Here is a 21,571-nt window from a genome sequence, read left to right as displayed (position 1 = left end):
TTTTTTTTTCCAGGGTGTTTTATTTACCTTTTATTAATTTTTAACCCCCCCCCTATTATTTTTTACCCCCCTATTATTTTTCCCCTCATCCCCTTATTTTTAGCCCCCATTATTTCTCCCGTCGATGTTGTACGATATCAATATTGTAACTTTTTTTGTCAGCATGTTAATACTGTGTAAATACGCCTCTTATACACTTAGGCCCCCTTTTTTCTCCCCTTTCCCCAAATTCTGGGGCTTTTTTATTTTCCTTGCTGCCCAGCCAGGCCAGGCCTCTCTAGCGTTAGTTGGTACCTTATTAAAAAAGGGGAAAAATAGAAAAAAAAAAAAGAAAAAAGAGGAGAAAATGGACAAAAAGTTGTCCCTCTCCCTGTTGTTTCCACCCCCCTGTCCTGCATTGTGATTCCTGGAGAAGCTGGGGGGGCACAGCCTCACAGTGTGGAAAAGGAGTGAAACTCCCCCAGCCCAGCCCCTTTCCAAAAAAAGAGAATAAAACAGAACAAAAAAATACCAAAATAGGAATTAATGAAATTGGGGGGTTATGGTTGGGGAGGAGGGGAAATATGTTGGGAGGAGACTTCCCAGTGGGGACATCTGGGGACACAGGTGGGGGGCCTGGTTCCTGTGGGGCTGCAGGAGGGGAGGATGAAACTGTGGCTCATCCTCAGGTGTGTTGTCCCCAGTTTCCCCAGGGAAGGGGGTGGCACAGTGCCCAGTGACTGGTCACTGGTGTCTCAGGGTGAAGGTGGTGGCTCCTGGTCCTGGTGGGGGGTGTGAGTGACCCACTGCTGGGGACACCAGCTCTAGGGACAGTCCACTGTGGCCACCACTGCTGGGGACATCTCACTGTGGCCTGGGACACTTCACCATGGCCACAAACTCAGGTGAGACCTCAGTGTGGCCTCCAACCCCAGGGAGAGCTCAGTGTTGCCATGTGGGGACCCCCCAGGAACCTGTCACCACCTCCAGGGACTCACTCCATGGTGGCCACAGCTCTGGGTCATCACACTGTAGCCACCAGCCTCAGGGACATGTCACAGTGGGTACCATCTCCATGGCCACCAGCTCTGGGGACACCTGAAATACAGATGCTACATCCAAGGCCCCCTCACCAGGCCCATCGGCTCCAGGGATGTGTCACCCCCCACCCCCGAGACCGTCTCCAGGGACGTGCCACCATGTCCCCCTCCCCACCTCACCTACTTTGGGACCCTGTGTCCCCCTAAGCAGTGGGACTTGGGGGTCACCTGGAGGTGTGAGTGTCTCACCACAGGCTCCTGGGAGGGGAACATCACTGCCACCTCCCAATTTGGGGGGCAGCAGGGACGCCCAGGGTCACACAGGTAACACAATAACAACCCTGTCCCCACTGCCCACACCAAGTCCCACCACCCAGGGCAGCACTTGGGGACATCCCCAAGTTGCTGCCTCAGTTTACATGAGAAGAAATTGGGGGGTGGAAGTGAAAAAAACTGGGAGGGTCCCAGGTTGTTTTTTTATTTTCAGTGTTTATTAAAAACAAAAACAAAAAACAGGAGAAGGGGTAGGGCCATGTGTTTTTTTCATTTTTTTTTTCCTTTTCTTTTCTTAAAAAGATCGTGCTGGCTGAGGGGTGAGTTGGGGGGGTCCTTACCTGCCTGGGAGGGGCCCCCCACCATCCTCTGCTAAGGTGCCCCCAAAACAGCCCAGTGTGTGTGGGTGTGTGTGAACGGGGGGGTGACGCCTCCTCTGCGCCCCCCACCTCTCCCTGACCCTCTTTGGGGGGAGGGGAAGTCCAAGCTTCCCTGGGGGCCCCAAAACCCACCTGGGGGAGGGAGCACGTGTTAAGGCAACCATCCTGCTTGGCTCTGCTGACTTGGGAGGGACATGGGGGGACGTGTGGGGACCCCCCCTCCCTGCTGGAAAAGGGGGGTGACCCCCCCAAACTGGGGTGGGACTCTAGAGCTACGGGCTATTTACACCCCCTGGGGGGCAAGGGGGGGCAGGGTGTGCTCACAAGTGTCTTCCCCCCCTTGCCCCCTCCCTGGGGCCGCGTGGGGAGTCAGGGGTCCTGCAGGGCTCCCAGAAGGACCAGGGATCTCGCCGGGGGAATGGGGTCCTGTGGCCACCCCCCCCTCAGGAGTCCTTGAGCATGTTGATGCGGGCGTAGATCTTGAGTGCAGGGCCCAGCTTGATGTTCATGGTGCTCATGAGATGATCCTCCTTGAGCAGCAGCAGCGCCTGCCCATCGATCTCCTGCGCCCGGAACTCCTCCGCAATCTCCTGGCAGCCTGTGGGGAGAGGCAGCATCAGCAAACCCTCTCAGATCCCCAGAAAATACAGTTAGGGGCTTCTCTGTGCATAAATCCCCTGAAAAATGTATTTAGGGAATTATCATATGTAAATCCCCTCCTTCAATTATCCTTTAGGTTTATCTTTGAGTAAATCCCACCCCCCCCCGCCCCAAAATGTTCATGTGTTTGTGAGCAGACTCTCCTTCATTTATGGGTTATCTGTGAGTAAATCATCCCCAAAAATATATGCATGGGGTTATCTGTGTGTAAATCCTACTCAAAAATATATTTAGGAGTTTCTCTGTGAATAAATCTCCCCACAAATACACAATTCTGGGGTTATCCTAGAGTAGATCCCTACTTGAACATGTCCTGAGGGACGTAAGCCTTCCCAAAACCAAACTTCCGGGCATCCATGGGTATGGACAATCCCTCCCTGTCCATCCCAGGACATTCCTCACCCGGCAGCGAGCGGATGAACTCGTAAACATCCTCCACGTTCCACTTGCTGGGCTCACTGGGCAGGAAGCGGTGGCTGAGGCCGGGCAGGTCGCGGCCATGCACTTCCGGCAGTTCCATGTCCCGCAGCTCCAGGTCCCTCTCTCCCTGTCGGCGCCGGGACGTGGAGGAGCTGGCGGAGATGGGCGACAGCGGCTCCTCGTAGCTGGAGTTGTCAGAGCAACGGCTGGAATCCTCCTGGCTGTGGTTGAGCTGCAATGACGCCGTCACCGACCCCGCTGGGACAGAACCCGGGGGCTGCGGGGGCAGCGCTGGCCTCAGCACTTGCCCCATGTCCCCAAAATTCAGGGACAAACCCCAGCCTCAGTGCCCATCCCACGTTCCCAAAATTCAGGGACAAACCCCAGGCTTAGCCCCCACCCAATGTCCCCCCAACTCAGGCCAAAGCCTGGTGTCAGCATCCACCCTGTGTCCCCAAAATTCAGGGACAAACCCAAGCCCCACATTCCCAAAACTAGGAACAAATTCCAGCCTCAAGGCCCACCCAACTGGAGACAAACCCTGGCCTCAGTTCTCATGTCCAGCTGGGGACAAACTTCTTTCCCCCTCACCTGTTTCTTGCTGTCCTTGCTCAGAGGAGGCAGGGTCCCTTTGCAGCTGCGGCGCCGCCCGTGGGGGGGCCCTCCTGGCTTCTGGAGTTTGCTGCGATCTGGGTGGAACAATCCCACCCTCTTCGTGCAGCCCACATTGTACCTGCCACAGAACCATGGGTCACGAAGAAGTCCCCACTCTGCTGGGGGAATTTGGAGGATACCTCTACCCCACCAGAGGGGGAGGGTGGATTTTGGGGTTACTCCCACCCTAGCAGGTAGATTTTGGGGTTACCTTTCCACCACTGGGTGGATTTTTTGGGGTTACCTCTCCCATGCTGAATGGATTTTCAAGTTATCTTTCCCCTGACAGGTGGGATTTCTGGGGTTACCTCTACTCTTGTGTGAATTTTGGGGTTACTCCCACCACCCCAGGTGGATTTTTGGGGTTACCTCTACCCCACCAAGGAGGGAATGGGTGGGTTTTAGGGGTTACCTCTTGGCACAGGCCATGGAGCAGAAGCGCTTGGAGCGCTTGAACTTGTAGGCGAAGTCAACGCGGCCACAGAGCTCACACTTCAACTTGGGGGGGTTCCCCTCCTCTTTGGATTCTGGGGGGCGTGGAGGGACACCCAGAGAGAGAAACCAGCCAGCTCAGCCGAGGGACTCCAGGTGAAATCCCAGGGGGCTCCCAGGGGACTGGGTGGGCCGGGGGCCTGGGCGCTACCTTGCAGGTACGGCTCCTCCATGTCCGAGTCGGTGGTGGTGGTGTTGTCCTGTGGCGGGAGCTTGTCCGGCAGCAGCTCCTGTGCATACTGCTTGTGCAGGGCCCCCACCAGCAGCGAGGAGCGGCCCACCTGTGCAACACACCTGGCTGCACCTGTGCCCCTGCACCACACGGACTCCTTCCTGTGGCCATGGGGCTGGCAGGGACCATCTCAACCCCCCACATCCAGGCATGAGGGTAAGGAGAGGGGGATGTGTTACCAGGTACAGCTCTGCACCTTCCTGGGTGATGGTTACACGGGTGTCGATTTGGAGTCTAACTACTCCTTAGTGACCCATTCCTGACCCCTTAAATCCAGAAGCGAGGATAAGGAGAGGAGGGTACGTTACCAGGAATGATTCTACCCCTTCCTGAATGCCGAAGTGCTCAATAACAAGGGCAAGGGTTTGGGGGTTCAGAGTGGTCAAAGCGACCCACTCCCAATCCCTCAGCTCCAGGAAGGACAACAGGTATATTACCAGGAACAGTTCTCTCTCCTCCATGATGATGGAAATGCTCAATAATGTGGGTGAGGATTTGGGGGCTCACGATTGTCTGGGCACCCCATTCCCAATGCCCCAAATGCAGCAGCCCTCTTCCCAATTTCCCACATCCAGGAACAAGGACAGGTAGAGGAGGATACATTACTGGGAATGGCTCAGGCCCTTCCTGCACAATAAGGAACTCAAAAATATGAGGATTCACAAGGGCCTGGATGCCCCATTCCCAATATCCCTCTGCCCCAGAAACAGGAGTAAGGACAGGGGTGATACCATACTAGGAACATTTTTCCCCTACTGTCAGTCATGAAGCCCTCCACACATGGGTGGAGAATTTGGGGTGAGTGGTGTGCATGGCATGATTGGTTGGATGCCCCATTCCCAAACCCCCCAAATTCAGGGATAAGGATGCAGAGAGAGAGAGATACATTACTGGGAATGGTTCTGCACCTTCCTGGATGGCATCCTTGATGATATGGGTGAGGACTTGAGGGTTCACGATGGTGGGTGACACATTCCCAACCTCCCAAACCCAGGAACAAGGGTATGGACATCGGGATACCTTACTGGGAAGGGCTCAGCCCCTTCCCGAATGACTAAATGCTCAATAACACGTGTAATGATGTAGAGCCCCAAATCTGGGATAAAACCACAGACTGCGGGATTATCGAGAACAGTTCGGCCCATTCCTGAATGATGAAGCAGGGGAGGATTTGGGGGTTCAAGCCCGACTGTACACCACATTCCCAACCCTCCAAATCCATGATCCTTCTCACCGCCCCCAAGCCCCGGCTCTGGAGAGCGGGATACATTACCGGGAAGGGCTCGGCGCCCTCCTGGATGACGAAGCCCTCGATGACGTGCGTGAGGATCTGGGGTTTCACGATGGCCTGGGGAGGTTTGTTCTCACCATTGTGGGGGGCGGCGCCGGCGACGGTGGCGGCAGCGCTGCCGGAGCCCGAGGTCATCCCGGGAATGCGGGGCTGCGCATGGAGGCGCTCGGGGGGCTCTGGGGACAGCGGGGGACAGGCGGGTGAGGGGCGGGGGTCGGGGGGCTCTGGGGACAGCGGGGGACACGCGGGTGAGGGGCGGGCGCTGACGCCGCGCTGACGCGGGGCCGCGATTTCCATACAGCTGGAACGGGGAGCAGCTGCTGCCGCTCCCAGTGCCACCAGTGCCGCCCAGACAGCCCCAGGCGGCCCCAGAGGAGCTGAGAAAGGGGTTAAAGGGCCCCCCAAAATAACCGGAGGGGTCCGGACACTCCCCAGAGAGCACAAGAAGGACCAATAAAGCCCCAGTGCGACGCTGTAAGGCACCAGTAAGACCGCATCTGCCCCAGTACAGCCCCGGCGGGGCTCGATCTACCCCGGAAAGCCCCGATCTCCCCCAGTAAGGTCCTAACAAGGCTGGATCAAGCCCGGAAAGCCCCGATTTCCGCCAGCAAAGCCCAGTACGACCCCAGAAAGGCTCGAACTACCCCAGTAAGGCCCCAGTACATCGCAATAAAGCCGCAGCAGGGCCCGGTCTACGCCCGTAAGATCCCAATAAAGCCCAGTACACTCCAGTAAAGCCACAGCACAGCCCAGTGAGGCCCGATAGCCCCTAGCCCGCCCGGGCTCCTCTCCCCTCGAGGCCGCCTCGGCCCGGCGGGACCCTCAGGCCGCGCAGGCCCCGGCAGCCCCATCACCTTTGTCCGGCGGCGGCGGCGGCTGCCGCTGTCCCGGCCTCTCCCTCGCCCGGGCCGCGGGGCCGGACCGGGGCCGGGGGCGGATGCGGAAGTGAGGTCAGAGCCACCGCTACCGCCGCCCCAGGCCGGGCCGGGCCCCCGCGGTCGGCACTCACTCACCGGGCGCTCAGGGGGTCGGAGGGGCCATGGCGGGGGGGCCGGGCCGGGGCTGCAGCAGGAGCGGCGCCGGGAGCGGGGCCAGGGCCGGGCGGGGACAAAGGCGGCGGCGGGGGCGGGGCCTGGCGCGGACACGCCCCCCGCGCACCCATTGGCGGGAGCTGCCGCCGCGCGCGCCCGGAGCCTCGGCGCGCGGACACGCCCTCTCCGCGGGACCCCGCCCCCCGCGCCCCCGCCATTGGGGGCGGAGCGCAGCCCCGAGAGGGGCGGGGACTCAAGGCGTAAACGCGCCCCCAGCCCGGGGCGTGTCCCGCGCAGCTGGGGCAGAGCCTCCAGATGTGGCCACGCCCCCCGACCCACGCACTGAGCCGCGCCTACAGCGCCCCCGGGCGGGAGGCGAGGCGCCCGCGCCCCTCCCACCGGCAGCGGTGGGCGCCGCACCCGTGTCACCCCTCCCACCCGTGTCAGCCGTGTCACCCCTCCCACCCGTGTCAGCCGTGTCACCCGTGGACGCGGGTGGGCTGAGGGACCTCCCCGCAGCACAGCCCGGCCCCGCGCACCCCCGGCCTCAACGTCCCCCTGAGCGGGGACTGGGGGTGCATCACCCCCTGAAGTGGGTGCCTGTGGGAGCAGGGCGAGGGCTTACCGTGCGTGAGGGGCCGCTCACCCTCGGGAGTGTCGGGGCCCGGGGGGGCGGCGGGCGGCGAGAGGGCGGGGGGCTGCGGCGGGGCGGCAGGCGGGCTCTCGGCGCTCCTCGGCACGGGCAGCAGGTCCCGGCGGGCGCCCTCGGGGACCCCGAGGGAGGGCTGTGGTGGCAGGGACAGGCGTGGGGCAGGGTCAGGTGTGTGTGCAGGTGGCACGGGGGCATGCACCTGCATGGCTGGAGTGTGCACACCTGTGCATGGGTCACACACAAGCATGTGCTTAGAGTGGGCACGCACATGCACACGCGCGTGTTGCAGTCGGGCATGTGTCCAGACACACCCGATCTGGCACGCACATTTGCGCAGACCTGCACGGCGCCTGTACACACTGCCACAAACACACGTGTGCATGGGTCTGGCATGAGTGTCATATGCATGCACACACCAGACACGTGTGGATCAAGCACGCATGCACACGCACATGCGTCAGGGAAGCACATCTGCAGTCACGTGCGTGGACCAGGCACGCATGTGGCTCTGACACACGTGTACATGCACGGGAGCTAGTACGCACACACATGCAGGGAGCAGACACACATGCACATGTGCATACATGCATGTGCATGCCTCTGGCAAAGCTATGCACACACATGTGTATAGGTCCAGTACACACATGCATGGGTCAGACATACAAGGATCAAACGTGCACACACACACACACACACACACACACGGATCAACCACGTGTGCTCCCCATGTCACTGGATGAGGTACACGCAGACACAAGTGCTACGGAGGGGGCAAACCTGTGTGCACAGGTGTGCATGGAGCAGGTACACATGCAGTGTGGCTTGAGCGTGCACACCTGTACACCTGCAGACTGATGTGACAACTGGGCCCTCATGCACATTTCAGGAACACACATGCACACACGTGTGCAGGGATTGTGCGCTTGCACAACCACACCTATGTGCACACACCTGACTCCCCAACATCCCCCATTCACACTCCAGTGCCCCCATTCCTCCTTCCCTCCCCTGAGCTCCCCCCACCAAGGGGCTTGGGGGCCCCTCACTGTTAGAGTTTGGGGGAAGTTGGTAGGAGGTCTGCAGGGAGCTTTGGAGGCCCCACACCGCAGGTGTTTGGTGGGAGGTTTGGAGGTGCTTTGGCAGGAGGTTTGAGGTTTGGGGGCCACTCACCATGAGATTTTGGGGGAAGGTTTGGGGGCCCCTCACTGGGGGGGAGTTTGGTGGGAGGCTCGGGAAGGCTTTGGGGGATGTTTGGGGGCCCCTCATCATGAAGGTTTGGGGGGAGGTCTGGGGACCTCTCACCGTGGGGCCGGCAGGCTGCAGCTGCAGGATGACAGCCGAGGCGTGCTGGAACTTGCGGGGTGCAGCGTGGCAGCCAGGGTGCCCGTTGGGGGGGCCGCCTTCTCCCCCTGCTCCCTGGGGGACCCCTGTTTTGGGCTGGGGGGCTGGGCCGGGGCTGGCAGGGGGCAGGGGCTGGAGCTGGGGGGCGGTGGGGGGGCCCGAGGGGGGCTGCCCACGGGGGCCCAGTTGCTGCTGCTGCTGCTGCGGCTGGATGACGAAGTGCTGCTGCTGCTGCGGCAGTGGCTGCGGCTGCATTGGCTTCGGCGGCTGCTGCAGGAACTGGGGGGGCTGCAGTGGGGCATAGGCTGCGGGGACAGCAATGGGGACAGAGATCCCCCCTCATCACCAGCACCTCAGCCCCAAGGGATCTACCCCCAGGATCCCCCTCCAGGAGGCTGCTGCTCACTCTGTTCCCTCTGGCGCCCTCAGATAACCAACTTTGCCAGCTCCTGCTGCTGATGTGGGAAGCTGTGCTCAGGCTGTCCCAGGGAGGGTCCCCAACTATGGGAGCCACACCAGTACAGCACCCCAGGCTCCAGCACTCTGTGGAGTCCCCTGGCTCACACCCTCACTGCCCCAGCCCCCTGCACCCCACAGGACCATGGGATCCTATGGTTGCTGAGACCCTCCCAGGCAGGACCCCTGCCAGTGAGGGGATGGACCCACAAGGTCCCAAATTCAGGCAGATGACAATGTGCAGGACACAGCAGTGTGGGCCATCACTAGGTTTCAGAGCGAATAGCCCGTGACTCCCCCAGCACCCAGGGGTGTCCCCCACCCCGGAGCAGCCCCTTACCTGGGGTGACGAGCGGGTGGGTGGCAGCGGGGGCGGTGGTGCGGGCCAGGGCATGGGTGCGGCCCTCGTGCCCCTCGGCCTTTTTGAGGTGCTCGGCGGGGGGGTCGGGCGGGGGCCCCCGGGGGGGGCCAGCCCGGGGAGGGGCACCCCCGGGAGGCTTCATGGCCAGGGCAGGGAGGTGGGGGCCGGCGGGGCGCAGGGCCAGGCTGTGCACCTGCAACGGCAGCGGGTCAGGGGTGCCAGGGCAGATTTTGGGGGCCTGGAAGGGGTAGGGAAACTCACCTGAGGGGTGGTGGGTGGTGGGGCAGGTGGCGGGGCCGGTGGAGGGGCTGGCGCGGGGCTCTCGGGCCGGACAGTGCTGACAGGGCCCGTGGGCGTGAAGATGAGCTGGGGACAGGGAGAGTAGGTGCATGGCTCACCGTGTCAGGGGTGGCACACCCTGTGTGTCCCTCCTCTGTGTTCCTACAGGGTGGCACATGGGTATCTATCTATGTAGGGTAGGGATAGGCACACCAGTGGGGAGGAGGGCACCCTATAGGGTCCCAACACCCCCGCAAAGGCAAAGAGCACCTGCTTGGGCACCCCCAATGGGGCTCTGGGCATCCAGAGCATGGGGTGCACCCTATATAGGGGCTGGATTCCCTCAGCAAAGTGAAGGCACCTCATGAAGTCTACACACCTCACAGCAGGGTGATGGGCACCCTGTGAGGTCCTCGGACCCCCAGGAGGGTGGGGGCACCCCACAGGTTCTAGGCACCCTATGGACTCCCCATGAGTCCTGGGCATGCCACGCAGAGCAATGAGCACCCCTAAGGGGTCATAGCACAGCCATGGGCACTCTGTGGGTCCTGGTCACCCCACAACAGGATGATGGGCACCCCAATGGTCCTGGGCACCCCATCAGGATGCTGAGGCGTGCCATGTCCCAGCCCCAACCTTACCATCTGTGCCCGCAGGTACATCTGGGCCTGGCTGGCGGTGAGGGCAGGTGAGGCAGTGTTGCCCAGCAGCACAGCCTGCTGAGCAATGCCTGATGACCCGGGCCCCACACTCTGCGCCCGGTTCAGCAGCTGTGCCGCCGCCGGCGACGTCGCCAGGTTGATCTGGAATGGGGTATCAGGAGAAGGTCGGGGTGCTTGCACGGGTGAGCATGGGTTGGGGAGAGTGCCGAGAGGCTGAGGGACTCACTGTGGGCTGCTGTGCCGGGGCCGGCTGGGTGCAATTGCCCCCTGAGGAGCCACTTTGCCGGTTCGCCGCCAGGCTTGCCTTGGGAAAAAGCCAAAGGTGAGGGGTTTGCCAGCCCTGAGCGACCCCCAGGGCCGATGGGATGCCCATACCTGCTGGACAGCAGCCAGGCTCTGGAGCTGAGCGCTGGTGAGGTGCTGCTGCTGGAGTGCAGCCGTCTGCAGCATGAGGTGCTGCTGCTGTGCCGCATACATCTGCTGCAGGTACTGCGCCGCCGTGTTGGGCTGCCGGTGCAGCGCCTGCTGGATCACCTTTGGGGGGGGAAACGTGGCCCCGGGCTCTGCCACGACTCCCCCGGTGCCCCGCAACCCTCCAGTGCCCCCCAGCCCCATACCTGCACGGTCTGGCGGTCGGGGATGCCGCTGTAGACGGAGATCTGGGGCCCGGATGGGCGCGTGGCCGTGGTGCTGGTGAGCGCTGGGGCCGCACCACCGGCACTGCTGGCAGGAGTGGAAGCTGGGAGCTGCTCATTCTCCATGGTGGGGCCGGGGCGGGATGGAGGAAGTGGGTCAGACTAGAGCTGGGGGGAGTAACAGAGTGAGGGGGTATCCCTGGCACCACATGTCCACAACAGGGGGCTGGAATCACAGAGGAGGAGGGAGGTGGGGTAGAGGAAAAACAATGACCCTGTGATTCATCCCCCTCCACCAAAGTGGGGGTCAGTGCCCCAGGGGAAGTGGGGAAAGGGAGCATGGACAGACAGAGGGAAGGGCAGAAGGAAGGCTGGACAGAGGGAGGGCTGGAAGACAGAGTTGGAGGTGAGGAGACAGGGATGGAGAGAAGGATGGACTGGAGGAAGAGAGGGATGAAGAGGTGGACAGACAAAAGGAGGGAAGGAGTGAAGTAGGAAAGAGACACATGGACAAAGAGAAGGCAATGAGGGAAAGGGAGGAAGGAAAGAGAGAAACCAAGGGAGTTATGGAACTAGGAAAGGGCAGACAGAAGGACAGGTGGAAGCAGGAATGGGATGAAGGATGGAAGGACAGAGAGAATGACAAATAGGAGAAGGAAAGGGATGGACAGAAGGACAGATGGAAAGGGAGGGACAAATGGAAGGATGGATGGGCAGAAAGGAAAATGGATGGGAGGAGGGAGGGAAAGAAGGATGGATTTAAGGACAGATAGCAGTGAGTAAAGAAGAAGAGACAAGAAGAACAGGAAAGACAGAAGGAAGGAGGGATCAAGAATGGAAGGAAGGATGGACAAGAGGACAGACAGAAGGAATGACAGCTCTAAGAATGAAAGGAAGAAATGATGAATGGATTGGATAAGATAGGATAGAATAAGGAAAGGATCCAAGGATAGAAGGAAATGCTGAAAAAAAGCAGGAAAGTGAGGGACCAAGGGATGGAGGGAAGAACAGACCAGACAGGAGGAAGTATGGACAGATGAAAAGACATAAAAGGGAGGAAGGGATGGAAGAAAGGCTGGATGGACATTGGAGAGGGATGGAGTGATGAAAGGAGGAATGGACAGAGGAAACGGATGACGGGAAAGGCAGATGGAAGGAAGAAGAGGGATGAATGAATGGCAGGAGGGGGATGGACAGCATGACAGAAGGACAGGAGGAGGATGGGGACAGAGCTGTGGGGGCCAGAGAGGGGGATTTGTGGGTGGCACCTCTGTCACCATAGCCACTGTGGTGGCCATGAGGCTCCATGGTCACCAACAACCATCCATGGCCACTGCATTCCACCCATGTCACTCATATGAGTCCCTGCAGTGCCACCACAGTAGGACCGGGGACAACAGTGTGGGACACTGCAGACTATGGACCACTGATGGTGGCCTTGGTGGCCATGCCACAGCATGACCCCACCAGGCCACCCAGTGGGGTGGCACATGAGAGATGAAAGATGTGGCAGCAGTGATGTCTTGGCCTCATGTAGCCCATGGGTCTTTGTCCCCCCAGATGCCACTGCTGCAAAGCACAGGGTGGGACATCCATGTGTTTGTAGTAGTGGCAGTACATGTGGCCTGTGACACTTCCCACTCTCCGGTCTGCATCCACAGCACGTGCCCACCATCAGCTGGAGAGATTTTAGGCATCACCTTTCCTACCAAACAGCCATGGACCTGTTTTTTTCCCCCTCGGGTGGCATTGAGTTGACATGGGGTTACCACAGTGACTGACACGCAGGGATCACACCAGGCCCATCTGGAGCCAATCCCACAGGGGTGGGCACAGCCGAGGAAGCCCCCAGCAGCTCCCACCCACTGTGGGCCCAAGCCCCCTGTCTTCATCCACATCAAACCCCACCAGGTAATTTGGGGTGTCAGATGGAGATACCTCACTTTTGATCCAGAGGTGAAGAAACCTGCTCCAAGCTCCCCCAAACCATTACACCCGCCCAGAATAATAAAAAAGGGAAGATTTCGAGTGCTACTGGGACCCACTGGGGTGGGGGATCGTGGCGGGGGTCCCGCAGCCAGGACAGGAAGAGCTGGGGAACTGGAATTCCCTGAGCTGAGCCCAAAATGGGGGTGGCAGAAAGATGAGGGGGTAGGGAAATCTTGGAGGAATGGGATGGAATGGGGATACAGAAAGGTTGTGGGGGCAATATGGGATATAGAGGGGGAAGATGGGAGAGTAAGCAGCAGTATGGAGCAATATGGGGGGAATAATATGGGGCTTCAGAATAAGGGGGGATGCAAGATGCTGGTGAAGGGTGGGATATGGTGGGAAGGTGGGATAGAAGAGAGGGAGGTCAGATAAGAGTAGGGATTGGAAAAGTTATGATGGGGTGGCAATAATAATAATGAAGCAAAAGCAGAGGATGGGTGGAAGATAACGGGAAAGAGGGGAAAACACTAATGAAAGGGCTGGATAGAAGTGAGGAAGATCAGATATAACACTGGGGAGTCAGATACAATATAGGGGATCAGAGATAACAGCAGGCACTGGAATATGATTGGGGTGAGCAATAATAATAAAGAGATGCAGGATATGACATAGGGAATGATAAGTGGATGCAAAATAAGGGGGATGCAAGATGATGGTGATGGGTGGAAAACACTAGTGGGGATTGGATAGAAAAGAGGGGGTCAGATGTAGTATAGGGGGAGTCATATAATAGTAGGGACTGGAACATGATGGTGAGGGGTGGGAGTAATAATAACAGCGCAAAATCAGAAAAGAGGGTGGAAGATGGTGAGTGGGATATGATGCCAAGGGGTGAGACAGAAGACAAGGGGGTCAGATACAGTATAGGAGGTCAGAGATAACATGGGAGTACTGAAATATGATAGTGGGTGGCCGGCAATAGTAATAATAATAACGGAGTCTAGAACCAGAGGAGGGGGCGCAGGAGAAAAGGAAGGGAGAGAGACACGGCTAAGGGGTGAGAAGTAGGGGCCCCAAAGGGGGCGGGGAGCGGCGGGGGCCACGGACCCACATGGGGAAACTGAGGCACGGTGGGTGCGCATGCGCCGCCTATCCCCCCCCTCGGCCCCCCGCCCCCCCCCCGCCCCAGACAAACCCGCCGGGGCCCGGTAGCGGCGGACCGCGCGGTCCCTGGGGGCCGGGCCGAGCGAGACGGCGGCGGCGGGCGGGCGGTGCCATGGCCCGGGGGGCGCCAGGGGGTCCTGGAGCGGGGGGTGCGGGGGTCCCGGCGGGGCCGGGCCGGGCCCGCTCCCTCCTCCCTCCCTCAGGCGGCGGCGCGGCGGCGGCGCGAGGCCATCGCTCATTTGCATTCCTGCGCGCGTCACGTGGGGCCGCCCGGCCAATCGCCGCCCCGCCCGCCCCGTGTGCCCCGCCCACCGCGCCGCGCGCCCGCTGCTCGCGCTCGCCATGGCAACCCGGGGGGGTGAGCGGTGCCATGGCAACGGCGAGAGGAGGGGGTGCGTGTGCGCCCGAGGGGAGGTGGCCGAGACCGGCGTGGGGGGGAGGCGGGGGACGGCGGAGATCCGGTCCCCCGTGATTCCAGGAGTCATCCCGGGGCTGCCCAGAGTCAGGCCCGGCGGGACGCTGCAGCCTGGGGATGGTGGCACCGGTCCCTGCCGTTACCGGGGGTCACTCAGGGCATCACCGAGGATGCTGAGGACCGGTTCGGGCAAGAAGACGCAGCGTGAAGTTGGTGGCACCGGTCGCTGCTGCTGCATGGGGTCGCTCGGAGTCACCCCCGGGCTGCCCAGGGCGGGATGCTGCAGCCTGGCAATGGTGGCACCGGTTCCTGCCGTCGCCGGGGATCACCCGGGATCACCCTGGGGATACTGAGAGTCGATACCGGGGGAAGGCAACGATGACCTGTCCCTGGTGTCATGCCAAGTCACCCGGGGGATGCTGAGGGTCTGTAGTGGCGGGATGCCACAGCGTGGGAATGAATGGTGGCACTGGTCCCCGGTGTTTCCAGGAATCACCCCGGGATGCTGGGGCCGGGATGGGCGGGATGCCGCGGCGGGGCACGGGTCCCCGCTGCTGCTTGGGGTCGCTAGGAGTCACCTCGGGGGTGCCCTAGGACCGGCACCGGCGGGATGCTGCACTGGCGGGATGATGGCCCCCGCCTCCCCCGGGGGGTGACCCGGGAATAATGAGGGTATATACCGGCCGGATGACTTGTCGGGCCGGTGGTGACACCCGTCCCCGGTGTTTCCCAAGGTCAGCCGGGCGGTACCGGCAGGAGAAACGTGTGGGTAGCGCCGCTTCCAGAGCTATCGGGGCTAGCGGGGACATTCCCGGAGATGTTCAGGGTCTTTACCGACGGGATGCTGCAGCAGGGAGGGGGTGGCACCGATTCCCGGTGTTTCCTGTGTCACTCCGGGCACGCTTAGGGTGGGGACCGCTGGGATGCGGTGGCGGGGGTGCCCGTGCTTTCGGGGATCACCACGGGGATTGTGGCTTACCCGTGGGTCACTCGTGGCCACCAAAGCCCTTCCGACCCGAGGGTTCGTCCCCGCTGAGGACACTTGGGGTGCCCCCGGCCCACCCAGCTGTGCAAGAACAGTATCCGCTGCCCGCACTGGGGACGTTGGAGGAGCTGTGTGGAATCCTGGGGAGACTGGAGGGGGAATATGGGGGACACAATGAACAGTCGGGGAGGCTCTAAGGCCTATTAGAGAGCCGTGAGGGTACTGTGGGGGCTGTGAGGGATGTGAGGGGACACTGGGACAGGCTAGGGGGCTGTATGGGCTAAGAAGAGGAATTAGGGGGCCATAGGGGGCACTGGGGGGGGGGGAGGATGTAATGGCTGGGGGACCCCGAGGAAGCCTGTTGGGGGCAGTGGGAGAGATCGGGGGGCAGTGAGGGGCTGTGGGTGTACCGGTGGGCCGTGGGAGAAGGGGAGGGCTATGAGGGTTCTGGGGGCCGAGGTGTCACTGGGTGGGCTATTGGTATACTGGGGGGATATCGGGGTACTGTGGGGAGCTACGGGGGCACCGGGTGGAGTTATGGGGGCACTGGCGGCACTGGGGGCTATGGGGATACTGGGGGCCTGTGGGGGCACTCGAGAGCTGTGGGGGGTGCCACTGGAGGATCTGGAGGGACTGTGGGAGCGTTGGGGACCTATAGGGACACTGGGGAATACAGGGAACTGTTGGAGCGCTGGGGGGCTTTGGGAGTGGTGGGGACCAATGGAGGCACTGGGTGCTATGGGGACACAGGGGTGGCTATGGGGTGGCGCTGGGGCCTGTGGGGCCCTGAGCACGCCCCGACCCCTCGGGGACTGCGCTGCCGCTGCCGGGAGGAGGCGCCGCCGCCCCGCGCCGGGGCTCAGGCAGGACCGGGAGTGCATCCCGCCGATCCCGCCGTCCCCGCTTTCCCTCTGAACCCCTGCTCTCCCTGTTTCCCCGCGGATTTCCCTCCGGATTTCCCTCCTTTCCCCCTTTCCCCCCCTTTCCCTTTTTCCCCCCTCTATTTCACCCTGCTTTTTTCCTGTCTCCTCCGTTTCTCCTGTTTCTCCCTGTTGCTCCCTGCTTTCTTCTCTTTTTCCTCCTTTCCCCCGTTTTTCCTGTTTTCTCCCGATTTTCCTTCTTATCATCCCCTTTTTACCCTTTGCCTTGTTTTTACTCTGTCCCCCTTTTCCTCTTTTCTTATTTTTCCTCTTTTCACTCTTTACCCCTCTTCCTTTTATCTCCTTTACCCTTTTTTCATTCCCCCCCCACTTTTCCCCTAGTCTTCCCCTCTTCCTCCTTATTTTCCTCCCTTTATTTCCCCTTCCCCACAGTTTATTTCCAGTTTTCCCGTCTTCCCCTCTTGTCCCCTACTTTTCCCATTTCCCCCCTTTTTTCCTTCTTTTCCCTTTCCCCCTTCTTTTCCTCTTTCCTTCAACTCTTTTCTCCCCTTCCCCCCTCCTTTTATCCCCCGCTTTTCCCCCTTTTCCCTCGTTTCCCCATTATTTTCCCTCCTTTTTCCCATTTCTTCCTCTTCCCCTCTTTGTTTTCTTTCTGCACCACCCCCTTTTTTTTTTTTTTTGTTTTTCCCTTTTCTCCAGGGACCTCGTAGGATCCCAGATCCCACCCCACCACCCATCCAGACGACCACCTCAGATCAGCTCATGGCCCAAATCCTGCCCTTTCCAACCCAAAATTGCCACGTCCGGTGACAACATCACCTCTGGGACAGAGGTTGGGAACCAGCGCGGAGAACACGGAATACTGGCATCCCTCACTCCGGAGCTGAGGCTCCATTCGGGATGGATGGATCCCCATTTCACATCCCACCCCTCGGCCCTGGATCCCTATCGTTTGTGGATGGGTCCCCCATTCCACGTCCCGCCCCTCATCCCTGGATCCCTCATATTTTGGGATGGGATGGGATGGAATGGACCGCCTGTCCCGCATCCCGCCCCCGTCCCGGATCTGGCTGTGCACATGGAACCCCCCGAAATGCCAGAGCGAGCCCCGGGAGCGCCGCTGCCCTGCAGCATCCCTCCGGCACCGCGCCTCGGTGGTGACGGCGGGATGCAATTACGGATCGCTCCGGGGAACCGGCCAGGAAAAGCTTTTCATCCCAAATCCATATTGTTCGCACCCAGCGGGGCGACCATTCAGCCTCCCACCAGGCGCAGGGTTGGGTTTCCAGCCGGAAATTTCCGTCCGAAGGTACAAAAAGTCATATTTGGCCCCAAAAAATAAACGGGGGGGGGGGGGAGAGGAGAGAAAAAATTCCTCGTCCTCCTTCCCGCGCGTTCGGGCTCTCCAAATATTTATGTGGATCCAAAGGGGTCCCGAGGGAACAAAGCACGGACACGGCGCGGCTCCCCCGAACAATGGGGCCGGATATTTTCTGATGTGAGCGGAGCAGGATCATATCCGGCCTGCCCGGCACCGCTCCGCACCAATCCCGGCGCTTTTAGGGAAAATACTTCTTTCTTAAAAAAGTTTGGAGTTTTTTTATTTTGATTTTTTTTATTTTTTTTTTTTTAGGAAAAAATAAGATTTTCTATAAAAAGACAGTTTCTGGATTTTTTTTTTTTAATTTGCCAAACGTTTTTTGGGGGGAAAAAAAGGGTTTTTTATTTTTATTTTTATTTTTTTTTAGTGGGCTTTGTTAAGAAAAAGCTTTGGGGAAAAAAGGGCTTTTTATTGGAAATAAATATAGGCTTTCTGGTAAAAAAAGTGCTTTTTACAAGAACAAAATTTACAGGAAAAAGACAAGGCAGAAAATGGACTTCAGAGCTCTACAAAGAAATTCCCTACATTCTACAAGAAAAAATGAGTTTGGGAAAAAGGGGTTTTTTTTGGAAATACGGAGGGTTTTTTGGAAAAGACGCTTTTCTTGAAAGAAAAAAAAACTTTTTTCTTGAGCAAAAGAAAGTGTGGTTTTGGGGAAAAAGCATTTATTGAAAAAAGTTGTTAGTTTGTTTTAAAACCCGACTTACTTTTGGAAAAAAAGGACTTTTTGGAGACTAAAAACATGGGTTTTGGTGAGAAAAATAAAGTCAAAAAAGGGTTTAATGGGGAAAACTAGGGGGGAAAGTGTTTTTTTTTTTGTGAAAATAATTTTTTTTTTGAGAAAAAAGAAACTTTGGGGTAAGAAGTAATTTTTTTGGGAAAAAAGTTCTCTTTACAGCAACAGGGCTTTTTGGAATAAAACTGGTGCTTTGAGGAAAAAGAGGTGCTTTTCATTGGGGGAAATGGGCTTTTTTTGGAAAGAAAGGCCTTTTTTTGAGGAAAAAAGACTGCTTTTGGAGGAAAGAAAAGGCTTTTTTTGAGGGGCAGAAGCCCTTTCTAAGAAAAAGAGGCTTTTTTGGGGTACAAAGATCTTTTTGAGGGGCAAAATTCTGACTTTTTCTGAGGTCTGGGCTCCAGATCTCAGTGTGTCGGAGGTCGCACTGGACTGGTCCCCAAGTGCCACTCCCCAGTGTCACCACGTCCTTTCCCTAACAGAGTCCAGGATTTCAGTGTCCCTCCAGGACACCAAGGGACCCCCATCCATCACCTCCATCCCTTCCACGCACACCCCGGGATGCAGAGGTCCCTGCCGTGACCCCAGACACAGCCTCTGTGCCCCCAGGGCCCCTCCCCAGCCCAAGCACCCCCATTCCAAGCCAGGAACGGACAGAAGAGCCATGACCAGCGTTGTATAAATATTCCAAGCTGCCTTTGGGTCTTTATTCCACTTATTTGCCATGGATTTGTTTTTGCGTTGGTTTGGGGTTTTTTTTGTTTGTTTTGGTTTGGTTTGGTTTGGTTTTGTTTGGCTTTTTTACCCCTCGTTTTTTCCCCTAATCTTCTGTTTTCTGCTCCCAGAGCAGGAATTACAATTTCCATCCACTTGGTGTCAGCTCTGGCCCCACCATCCATCTGTCCATCCCAAACCACCCCAACCTCCCCAGCACCGGCTGTTTTGGAGGATCCATTCACCTCCCTGCAGTTAAAATCCTTGATTTATCAGCATTAAAAATGACCAGCTCATGATTATCCTATGTGGTCCATACACGAATTCCATACAGGGATTCCCAGCTGGAATTCCACTGGGTGCCAATTCCCTAGGAATCCACTACCTTGTAGAGCTTTAAACCTGCACCATCACTGGGTTAATGAAACCCGTTCAGCTAGTTTGAAAATGGATTAAACTCTGGGATGGGGGGGATATCCCGAAATGGAGCCTCTGCTTTTGGTTGTGATGGGAATATTTTTACTGATGTGTTTAAAGCAGGATGAGCCAAAAGCTTCTGGGGCATTGAGCTCCGGGGAATTTGGTGCCTAGAATATTTAGTGCCTGGGGAATTTAGATCCTGGAATATTTAGTGTCTGAGGAATTTAGCGTTGGGGTATTTAGCTCTGGGGCATTAAACACCGGGACGTTTAGCTTCGGGGAATTTAATGTTGGGGCATTTAGCATTCAGGGAATTTAGTGCCTGGGGAATTTGGCACCGACACTTTTGGCTCCAGGGTATTTAGTGTTGGTGCATTAAACATCAGTGCATTGAGCTCTGGGGCATTTAGCTCCTGGGGAATTTGGCATCGGGACATTGAGCTCTGGGGCATTGAACTCCGGTGTATTTACTATTGGGACATTAAGCACCCAGGGAATTTAGTGACTTGGGAATTTGACATCGGGGCATTTGGCTCTGGGATATTTAGGATTGGCACATTAAACATCAGGGCATGGAGCTCCGGGGTAATTAGTGTTCGGGAATTTAGCACCAGGGCATTAAGCTCCCGGACATTTAGCTCCTGGGTATTTAGCCCTGGGGTATTTAGTGTTTGGGGAATTTAGTGTTTGGGGAATTTGCCAACGGGACATTTAGGAAAAAGGCACCAAGGATCGGGACATTTTCCAGCAGGGCACTGAGCCCTGGGGCATTAAACACCACGGCACTGAGCTCTGGAGGTTTAGTGTCGATGCATTCACTGTCGGGGGCGGGGGGATTTAGTGCCTGGAGCTCTTAGGGTGGTGGCATTTGGCAAAAGAGTTCAGAATTGGTGTGTTTCCCAGCGGGATATTCAGCTCTGGGATATCTTACACTGGGGAATTCTCACGTTGGAGCATTCAGCATCTATGCAGAAATCAGCGGGGAACCTTGGGCAATGGGGTATTTAGCTCTGGGGTATATCCAATATCAGGATGTATAGCTCTGGGTGTTTAGGGTTGGGGCATTAAACATTGGTGTGTTTAGCTCTGGGGTGTTTAGGGCTGGGACATTCAGCATCAACCCACGAAACATTGGGGCATTTAAGGAAGGGACTTTTAGTGTTGGTGCATTTTGCACTGGGGCATTAAACATCAGGACAATCAGCTCTGGGACATTTAGGGTTGGGATATTGAGCACTGGGGCATTTTGATCAACACATAAATCATCCATTTACCTCTGGTGCACGTGATGTTGGGGCTTTTAGCACTAGAATATTAAGCATGGGAGCATTCAGCACTGTGGCTTTTATGGCTAGGGCATTAGCAATAGGGCATTGAGCTCTGGGGCATTAAAATGGGAGAATTTAGCCCCAAGCGTTTAGCCTTGCAGCATAAAAGCATCAGTCATTAACACTGGTGTCTTTAATCCTCGGATATTTACTCTCAACGTTTAAAACACTGGTGAATGTTGCACTGGGGCAACAATTTGGCTCTGGGACATTAAACACAAGGGTGTTTAGCTCTGTGACATTAAACATCAGTGCATGAAATATTGGAGCATTTAGCACTGAGGCATTAAGAATTAGTGTAATTAGCACCAGCTCATTTATCACTGGGGCATTTAGATTGATACATAAAGGGGAATTTAGCTCTGGGGTATTTAATATCAAGGCATTGAGCACTGGGGTGCTAAACATTGTGGCAAGTAACTTTGGGGCATTTATTATTGGGGCATTGAGCACCATCCATATTTGGGACTGGAGCATTTGACACTGGAGCATGACACACTGGAGAACTCAGCTCTGGGATATTAAACCTTTAGTGTTTAACTCTGGGACATTAAATAGGGTGTTTAGCTTAGGGTATTTAGGGCTGGGGTATTAAACATGAGGGTGTTTAGCTCTGGGGTATTTATTGTTGGGGCATTTGGCACTTAGGCATTGAACACTGGGGAATTTAGCTCAGGGGTATTAAACATCTGATGCTTAGCTTTGGGTCATTAAACATAGGGGCTGAACTCTGGGATATTTAGTGTTGGATCATGAAACCATGGGGTGTTTAGCTCTGGG

At 57.5% G+C, this 21,571-nt stretch overlaps 1 protein-coding gene across 4 annotated transcripts; it reads right to left on the bottom strand.

The window, feature by feature from the left end:
• Nucleotides 1–1,488: 1,488 nt before the first annotated feature.
• On the bottom strand, nt 1,489–11,007 carry PHC2 (polyhomeotic homolog 2). 4 transcript variants are annotated; one of them, XM_088066604.1, is made up of 14 exons: nt 10,821–11,007; nt 10,579–10,737; nt 10,430–10,507; nt 10,183–10,344; nt 9,524–9,628; nt 9,242–9,455; nt 8,407–8,750; nt 7,078–7,237; nt 5,404–5,597; nt 4,050–4,179; nt 3,819–3,933; nt 3,344–3,485; nt 2,735–3,029; nt 1,489–2,270 (listed from the first exon to the last, which is right to left on the bottom strand). In XM_088066604.1, the coding sequence occupies exons 1-14, from the start codon at nt 10,962–10,964 to the stop codon at nt 2,116–2,118; spliced, it is 2,397 nt and encodes a 798-aa protein (XP_087922730.1). In that variant the 5' UTR covers nt 10,965–11,007; the 3' UTR covers nt 1,489–2,115. The 4 variants fall into 4 exon arrangements, with proteins under 4 accessions (XP_087922730.1, XP_087922729.1, XP_087922732.1 ...); XM_088066603.1 differs by having other exon boundaries at nt 3,819–3,955; nt 4,051–4,179; XM_088066606.1 differs by having other exon boundaries at nt 2,735–2,984; nt 3,819–3,955; nt 4,051–4,179.
• Nucleotides 11,008–21,571: the final 10,564 nt, after the last annotated feature.

This window comes from Pseudopodoces humilis, chromosome 24, assembly GCF_049639895.1.
Source record: "Pseudopodoces humilis isolate 2021_Gansu_Grassland_sample_001 chromosome 24, ASM4963989v1, whole genome shotgun sequence".
Taxonomy (NCBI): domain Eukaryota; kingdom Metazoa; phylum Chordata; class Aves; order Passeriformes; family Paridae; genus Pseudopodoces; species Pseudopodoces humilis.
The sequence above is the reverse complement of the archived record's forward strand: the minus strand, read 5'-3'. Positions and strand labels throughout refer to the sequence as shown.

What these genes read in the sequence shown, in the direction of transcription:
- PHC2 (XM_088066603.1), bottom strand. Translation starts at nt 10,964, where the DNA reads ATGGAGAATGAGCAGCTCCCAGCTTCCACTCCTGCCAGCAGTGCCGGT. An exon ending in AGGGCGCCGAGCCCTTCCCG is followed by an intron (nt 4,180 to 5,403) that starts GTAATGTATCCC and finishes TGTGTTGCACAG; the next exon opens with GTGGGCCGCTCCTCGCTGCT. An exon ending in GTTCATCCGCTCGCTGCCGG is followed by an intron (nt 2,271 to 2,734) that starts GTGAGGAATGTC and finishes CTCTCCCCACAG; the next exon opens with GCTGCCAGGAGATTGCGGAG.